Source organism: Lynx rufus, unplaced genomic scaffold (assembly GCF_022079265.1).
Source record: "Lynx rufus isolate CCGP_SWC_20201006 ecotype Redwood Valley unplaced genomic scaffold, mLynRuf1.p SCAF_17, whole genome shotgun sequence".
Lineage (NCBI taxonomy): Eukaryota > Metazoa > Chordata > Mammalia > Carnivora > Felidae > Lynx > Lynx rufus.
In genome coordinates this window covers 28,722,606-28,731,309 of record NW_025814831.1, presented here as the reverse complement: position 1 = coordinate 28,731,309, position 8,704 = coordinate 28,722,606, and the positions used below count along the sequence as shown (strand labels likewise).

The 8,704-nt window shown below is 46.8% G+C and overlaps 1 protein-coding gene across 7 annotated transcripts in view; it reads right to left on the bottom strand.

Moving 5' to 3' along the window:
• Nucleotides 1-305: 305 nt before the first annotated feature.
• Nucleotides 306-8,704, bottom strand: part of AREL1 (apoptosis resistant E3 ubiquitin protein ligase 1) — a 48,820-nt gene continuing 40,421 nt past the window's right edge. For 6 of the 7 annotated variants that reach the window (XM_047080364.1, XM_047080363.1, XM_047080362.1 and 3 more), the window contains 7 exons: nt 7,764-7,943; nt 7,468-7,593; nt 6,640-6,769; nt 6,494-6,552; nt 4,005-4,094; nt 3,424-3,599; nt 306-3,318 (listed from right to left, as the gene is read on the bottom strand). In XM_047080364.1, the coding sequence (XP_046936320.1) occupies nt 3,216-3,318; nt 3,424-3,599; nt 4,005-4,094; nt 6,494-6,552; nt 6,640-6,769; nt 7,468-7,593; nt 7,764-7,943 (864 nt within the window). In that variant the 3' untranslated portion in view covers nt 306-3,215. Of the gene's footprint in view, nt 3,319-3,423; nt 3,600-4,004; nt 4,163-6,493; nt 6,553-6,639; nt 6,770-7,467; nt 7,594-7,763; nt 7,944-8,704 lie in introns of those variants that run through there. The other variant, XM_047080368.1, reaches the window with a different exon arrangement.

Sequence of the window (8,704 nt, the reverse complement as noted above, 5' to 3'; positions counted from 1 at the left end):
AATCAGTACTTTAAACACAATTCCAAAGGGAATTTTGTTGATCTTCCAATTTTCCCAATTGGGAACCAATAAGTAATGACACCAAGATTACTTCCCCAATAAGGCCAGGGCCCTGAGGTCTGGTTTTCTGCCACGCTTACCTTTGGTTGGAAAAGAATTGGTACCACGTGCCCCTCCCCACCAAACTTTTTGAGAGGCAGTATTTTTGTCTGCTATGCCAGCCCACTTCGGGGAGGGTGGGGAGGGGGAGAGGAGGCGTGGAAATAAGCGTGATTGTATACAAACCAGAAGGCTATACACATCACTTAACAGTGGTTACCGCTGGATGGCAGGTGAATTATTTCTCTCGTGCTTTTTATTTCCAAATTTTCTATGCTGAGTTTCTTACACAGTAAAACAACAAATTCATGTTTAAAAGACTGATGAAAACAGACACCCTCTGCTCTTGCCACACTGGTTTCCTGTTCAGGAGGTGGGTGCAAGCACCTGTCAGGCACCATGGCCCTGCCCGGCATCAGGGACAGCGGTCAGGGAAGGACGGAGGCGCGAGAAGAGCTGGGACAGGCCAGGGCTCTGTGCGCACGTTCTACCTGGCGCTGGGAGCTTCTGAAAGAATTACTGGGAAAATGCAAAAACATTTCCAAATCTTTCTTTTCCTTCCCCACCTCCAGTTTGAGCCCTGAGTCGCCACTTAAAGAAGAGTCACTCGCTACATAACCCTTTTCGATATTTATTTCCTGTACAAAATATTTACAGTCTCACTACAGCTGCCTGGCCCCTTTGCCTGGCCTGACGGACCTGCAGCAGGGCTTGGTCTCTAGAAAACACGCTGATGCTCTCCCTGCTGTTCACTTGCTGCTTGGCTTCCTTCAAAGACACTAAAAGGCCAGTCGTTCAGCCCGCCTCCCCCAAGTACCTGGGCCACAAGGGCATAAACAAAAGAACTGGCCAAAAGAAGAAACACGAAAGTAAAAATTGCCCGAGAAGTAACACATATTCCTCCTTCTCTCTGACATGTACCTTTTGCTCCCATGTTGACTAGTACCAGAGCAAGATTAGAAAAAAAGAGAAAAGGAAAAGGCCAAACAGAGCAAAGATACTTCTGAACAGACTTGGGAGAGGGAGTACACTGGAAGAGTAGAAAACCACAACAGTATCAAAGGGTTTTGTTACACAAAGACCCTGGGGCCGAGGCCCACCACAGGCACGCAAGCGGCCGCAGCCAGCCGCGGTGGCACCCAGGATGCTCTGAAAAGTGCTATGACTGGAGCTTAAAATGACAGATCTAGCCAAGAAAATCAAATCGAGCTCCAGCAGCAGTCTCTGGAGGGCCACGGAGGGGAGAATGCAGAGTCCAGAAGAGGATCAACTGCCAAGGACAGCAGAACCAGCCCACGTACCCCCAGCTGGAAGCCCCTCTCCGGGCCCGAGGGGTAACGTCGCCTTGTCCAGGGTGATGACGAAACTCGCCTGCATGTGTCCCATGGGAAGACACTGGGGCGAGCAGCAGCACCTTGTCCTGGTCCCTGAGGAGAGCAGTGACCGTGTGGCATGGAGGACCCTGTGGGTGTCGAGGCCCTGACGCTGGATCCCAGACCCCAAGAATGAGTGAGGTCGGCACCCATGCCAAGGACAAATGACGACTGTGAAGGAGTGAGGTCAGGCAGCAGCGGGAGCAGCTCGGGAGGGCTTGTTCCTTGTGATCCCTGGGAACGGGAGGGCTCAGACATGCTTCCGGGAGGCCAGGGCATTGCCATAAGTCCTGCCTCATCTCTGGCCTCTGTACTTGCTGGTTTTGGCAGTAAGGATGGCTTGTAATATTCTCAGAGTTGAATGCCCCGTTGAGAAGGGTAGCTTGCAGCAAAGCCTTCTTAAACACAGAAATTTGGAGAGTTGATGAGAGTTTGAGTCTTGAAGATGTGTGTATTCAAACTGTAATGAGAAAGGATGGTGTGATCTTCCAAGAGACAGCTGCAGGTTCTCTTCAGTCATCGTGTAACCGAACCTACTAGATCGTCCTCCCTCCACTGGGACTCCTGCTGGCAACTGACAGAGCGAAGTCACTGAGCAGCTGGGTGTTTGTTGTCTGACACAGCTCTTCTATGTATGTTCCTTGTGCCCTGACCCCAAGGACCTGTGACTGAGCCACAGGTCCCTCTTCCCTTGCCTCAGTGCTGCCAGAGAAAACCAAGCAAAGAGAGAACCAGGCATCGTTAGCATGCTATTCTTACTGTCTCAATCCCTTGCTACAAAATTTTCTTCTGTAGAAAGCTAAAGAATCCCTAGCTCTTAGCAGACTGAATAAGTTGAAGGTAAGTGGCCAGGCCCAGCCACACCTCAGTGTAAAGAACAAACTCAGGGACAAACGTCAGTAGTCTTCAAGCCAGCCATGTGCCTAGACGTGTCCCGGGCCCTAAGGGAAAATCATATTCGGCACTGGAAGCTATAGCCCAGCTATCTTTCACATTCTTGGGTCTGTTTTTCTCACTGGCTCAAACTCAAAAAAAAAAAGCGTAGAGAGTTCTTTATGGATTAATGATCATTTCCAGAAATGCCTTCAGGGAAAAAGCTCCTTTTCCAGTTCTGACACCACACAAAAAAAATCCTTTTGTGCTATCAGTCACCATTAGAGGTAGTCCAGTGCCATGGCCTGAGCCTGCCATTGTGCAGAGGGACAAAAATGAAGACTGCTCATGTGGGCCCCTTCCTCACGGTGCTTCTCCCGGCTCCTGGTGAGAAGAGGCAATCACCATGCCCACAAGAGGGACTCACATCACCTTAGGTCAAGTAGTGAGGGCTGCAGAGGGGATCTCTCAGAGCCACCAGCAGAGGAGGCTGAGCAAGGCGGAGGCCAGCCTTCTAAGAAAGCCGAGCCCTTTGTGTAATCTTCCTCAGCTACTGAAGCAGCTCCTGCCACTGAGATCTTCTAAGAACCAAATGAAGTTACGGCAGCACGGTCCTCCTCTCGTGACTGAGTGAGCAGCTCACATGACACACCGTGCCCAAGTGGCCTGTGGGAGAGATGTGTAGGGGAGCAGCAAGGGAAGGATCCAGCTCACAGATGACCAAATACTCCAGCTACTGGGGAGCATGCAGCAGCTTCTGGCCGATGGTTCCGTGTACGTTACGTGGATGTCTGGGTCAGTGTTATCACGCTGTTACGTGCACCCAGGTGCTCCGGAAAGCACAGGGCCGGGTGGATGGCAGGAGGGCGGTCAGAGCATGCCAAAGCCCTCGCAGCCCTCACTGATGGCCAGCTGCAGCATCCTGTGCACCTCTTCGTACGAGTCATACGTGGGGAGGCACAGCTGGTTAAAACTGGAAGGGCAAGGGGAGAAGGGGTTAACTCACACTGCCAGAAGCACTGGCAGGGGCTGGGACGACCCTCCCCCGTGAGCGTGCACTGGACGGTCTGGTACGCACCACGTGTGTGCAGTCGGGAGCGTGCTGTGGGTCGGAGCAGCAATAATCTGGAATGAGGGACAGAGGGCAGCGAAACCTCCGGGTGGTAGCTGAGAGGAGCCTGTTGTGAACTGTAGCAGCCGAGCCAACTCCTCCTGGGTCAGACTGGAAACCACAGTCCAGAACCATCTCATGACCTGCCAGAGAGAGAGAGAGCACAAGGTGGGGTCACACTCAAGTGTGCAGCCTAGGATCTGACCCCTGGGGAGAGAACAGGATACTCTGAAGTGGGCGACAAGGGTAGCAATGGTTACAGTCGACCACCTCTTTACGAATTTCTGTTGTCACACGGTCAGCAGGGTGGTCGTTGATTGCCTGGTTCTATTCCTTTGCATTTCTCACGTACGACTCCTGTGGCAGGCAGCACAACAGCCCCGAGGGACCAGGGCTCCCTTCTGCCTGGACAACCACCTGTCTCTCCCTCATGTGTCATTTTTTCCCAGTCGATACGTCTGCCTCTCTGATTCCTGGATACTTCTCTTCTGAAAGCTTTTCCTTGTAACAGGGCACAAATCCAATGAAAGGAAGTTTGGCCCACTTACCTTCTCTCTGAAATGCCATGAGCCGCCAACGACCACTGCGTGGGCTTTGAAGTCAGACACACTGATGTCCCCAGTCCCACACATCAGCAGCTGGAGAAGATAGTCAGGTGTTACCAGGACAATCAGGGGACAAAGACGCAACATAAGGTCAAAATTGCCTGTGTTAACATGCAAAATATGGAATAAAGAAAACACCAGGAAAAAGACCATAAGGTGAGATCATAATGCCAGAACTCTGCTTTAGGAAAATTAATTATAACAGGCCAATGGTTCCTAACCAGCGTGATAAAAATCACATAGCTTTTTAAAAAAATATGTAGATGCCCAAAGCCTTACCCCAGACCTACGGAATCAAAATCTCCAGGAATGGGTTAGGAACTTGTGTATTTTGAAAAAGTTTCCTGTTACTGATGTGCACCCCTAATTAAGAACTACCGGGTGATCAGTCGATTCAACAGCTGACTCTTGATTTTGGCTCAGATCATGATCCCAGGGTCGTGGGATCGAGCCCTGTGTCGGGCTCGGCACTGGGTTCGTAGTCTGCTTAAGATTCTCTCTCTCCCTCTGCCCTACTCGCACAAGCTCTCTCTCTCTCTAAAAAAATAAAAAGGTATACAGAATAAGAACTGTTTTCTTGTTTAAAAAAAAAAAAAAAACAACAAAACTGCTGCAGACTATTTTGAATTGAAACAAAGGACAAAAAAAGAACCAAGTATTTACTGAGTCTGCTTTGGAGAGAGCCTAGGAACACCAGGAAGAAAAGGCAGGCCCGTTCCCTCTGATGAAAAGTCCCAGCTCCTATGAATATTTCAGATGGCCTTTTCTGTTTCCCTTCTTTTGTGGATTGGGATCCATCTTTCTTTTGTGGACTGAACTTTTACTACCTTCCCTTTAGCCCGGCCTCTACTTGATCAGATAAATTAAAAAGTATACCAAAAAAATGAGAACATTAATGACTTCAGAGGCCTAAACATCTTGTTGATATCCTAATTTGGTTCAGGCTCCAGCATGTGACTTAGCAGACTGTGAGTACTTACTCAATAGTTATAAAAAATGATACATCTTGGGCGCCTAGGTGGCTCAGTCCGTTAAGCATCCAATTTCAGCCCAGGTCATGATCTCACGGTTTGTCAGTCCGAGCCGCGCGTCAGCCTGTATGCTGACAGCTCAGAGCCTGGAGCCTGCTTTGGATTCTGTATCTCCCTCTCTCTCTGCCCCTCCCCAGTCTGCACTGTCTCTCTCTGTCTCTGTCTCTCTCTCAAAAATCAATAAATGTTTAAAAAAAAAAAAAAAGATACATCCTAATCAAGAGACCAGAAGAGCCCAAATTAAACCTGAGGAGCCTTGCCTCCTTCAAGAAGAACCTGCCAAGCTAATGAGTGAGAGTAGAGTGTGAGTAGAGTGCCGAGTAACTGTAAGAGACTGTGTCCTTCCTTCCTACTCACTTTTAAACGTTGTTACAAATGCCATGCTTCATGGTAAAACAAAATACACCAGTAGCTAGCTATTCCTCAGCCCCCAAAATAAACACCACTAGATGATAGTCTATGGGAAACTTTAGGCTGAGAGATAGAGCGTTCATTTTGTTTGAATTTCATGTATGAAGGTACAAATGTGATGAAAATTGCACCCGGCTTTAATTCTTGTTCTTGAAGCCAATTCAGTTAATAAGAATAAACACTCTATAAGACCACGTGAAACTACTTTTTTGTTTTCTCATTTTTGAAGAATTTCCTCCTTACAGGCAACAGTTTGCAAAAACACACTCGTCATAAAAGCTGTGTGAAGTGGGAACTGATAAGTTGCCTTGTATGTATCATCTGTGAGCAGCAAGTAAGTAACCAACTGATTTTATTTTTTGCCCACAAGTTCTATTTTGATAATTACAGAATGGCATTCACCATCTTATAGCATTTTTCGGTTGTTACAGGATCTGAATAAGAATATATTAACTATATAGCGTTGTGACCCCAAGCTTTGAAATATGTCACATCTTTTGGTTTGTCTCCTTCCCTGGGACATAGCTCCATGATGGCAGGGGCTTTGTCCTATTCACTGCTAGTTCTCTAATGCTTCAAATGTCCAAAGGACGTTTGTGTAAGTGTCTCATACAGGAGACAATAAATAGTCTCTGTACAAAATATTCTATTATTCCCTAAAATCAACTTTAAATGTCATGGGATTTACAAGGACTGCACACAATACCAATGTTCTTTACTATTCAACCAGTTATCAATAATATTTGATGAATAAATGACTATTAATTATTACTCTTCAAGGGTAATTAGCTACAGTTTCTAATTTTCACATTCTAATGTTCTGAAAGCTGGAGAAAGGGTAAATGCATGGGAGGGTCACAAAAGGGAAACCAACTCTAGAACGAAGGACTTCCCCACCTCATCTCATAAGAGAAGACACAACAAGCTGGTTCCTGCGTGCACACTCAAATACCCAGTCAAGAATGGGGGTCTGCAATTGCAAGCACTTACTTCAAGCTCGTTTTCATCAAAAATGGCCAAAAGGTTCTCAGGGACCAACTCATTCAGACCTGAAACAAAGTAGCCAAGTTAAAGCCAGACCCACGTTGTGGATACGGGGATTTTTATCTCAAGACCAAGAACAGACAGGCTCTCACCTTTTAAGAAGTGTTCCACCTCCTCTTTCACTTGACTGGCCAGTCGATATTGGGCCAGTAGATTTAAATAGAAGATTTTATTCGCATTAGTGACTGGGGTTTGAGCTCCACCTGTCATGAGCTCTACCACCTGAAAGAAGAGGCAAAAGAGACAGGGGAGGCTGTGGCTGGGAGTTGACGACACTCAGCCGCTACGTCCCATAAACACAGCATTATCGAACTCCATCACAGCAATGAGCGTCTGCTGCACCCTCAACCTCGCAACACACCTGGTTTCATATACTTACTAAGCTTCAGCGGTCCTACCACAGCACATTCTACTAGCTACTAGGGTATCGGAGCGAGTCTTCTCTGACCTGGTCAACTAGTGGGGACGGAACAGGAAGATATTACGGTTCCTTGTCAGCAAGAGCCTCATGTCTCTATGATCCCAAATTAAGCCCCTACTGACCTTTGGGACACTGCCGTCCCCCCAAAGCTACTTATGCAGTGACACTTCATTATCACTAAGTTCTTTTTCTACTGGAAAGGAGGAGTGGGTAGGATATATGGGTACATGTGTCTTTCGCTCCATTAAATGGGCCAAGATCATCAACCGTGGGATGCAATGTCCTGATATGGTTGCCACTAGCCTCACGTGCTTACATTAATGACAATGAAATAAAGTGAAAAATTCAGTTATTTGGTGGATAACAAGCCACATGCTGGGTGTCCAAAAGACAGCCCAGATAAAGAACATTTCCATCATTGTGGAAAGCTCCATTTGACAGCCCTGCTGTAGAGCAGGCTGGGAACCATGGGACCCAAGGCTTTGGTTCTCTTTCTCACCTTATCCAATTGACCTGATTTATTATATTTCTCTTCTGCAAAGACCAGCTCCATCTCACTCATGTCATTGTTGAGGATGAAGCAAACTTTAGATTTGTAGAATTCTGGGTCATCTGTTTCAAAGTACTGAGAAGACAGAAAGACAACAGAACATGACTACTCGTACCCAGAAAGGCAATTTGTAACTGCCTGGAACCACTTACCCCTCCCCCCCTTAAGAACAATGAGCGCAGAGTGGAGGAATTCCAGAATTAATGGCCAGGAGCCTTGGTAAAAACACATACCTAAGACATTACCTTATAATGCATACGTAGGCCTATGATCTGGGCCAAAAAAGAGCGGGTGAATCGAGCTCGGACCAATTGCTTGTAGGCTCCTCCTAGAGACGACTCATAGAGACACTTGCCCACCAACCGCCCTGCAAACTCATACACCTTCAAGCGTAGATGAGCAGGGCGATTAGGATTGGGATGTACCTGTGAAAGAAAGAGATTAAAAGGCTCTGGGGCACCTGAGTGGCTCAGTTAGTTAAGCTTCTGACCCTGACTCAGGTCATGATCTCACAGTTCATGAGTTCGGGCCCCACATCAGGCTCGCTGCTGTCCACCCAGAGCCACTTCAGATCCTCTGTCTCCCACCCCCACCCTCTGCCCCTCCTGAGTTTATGCGCTTGCTCTCTCTCTCTCCCTCCCTCTCAGAAATAAATATTAAAAAAATAAATAAAGGCTCTGGGCCATTTTTCTTCAAGCCTGGTTCTGGAAAGACCCTCCCCAACAATTCCATCCCAAGGAAGCAAGAATTTCAGTGTTAGAATCAAAGAGTTGTCTAAATGCCATTAGTTGTTTGGTAGCTAACATGAGTAATTTAGACTGACTGGAAGATAGAGGGCAAAGATGGATTTATAGTAAACAGAAGAATCTTACATTAGGTCTGTGGTCCCTGGCTGAGTATGGAACTTAACCAATGGATGATGGGAGGTCTTTTCCCTAAACCTGAAATTCTTTCAAACGAAGTCTACTTCTCTACTGTTTATACCTCTGCCTAGTCAAAGATCTAGTTCAAAAGTCAATGGCCTTAGGTATGTTTTGATAAAAGTGGCTTAATCATTATAATAGTAATTAGTAGAACTGCCATTGCACTAAAATACTTTTTAGTCAAATACTCAACGTCTGCATTTTCTCTTATTTTACACATGAAATAATAAAGGCAAAGAGGAGGGAGGCAATCTAATTGGTTC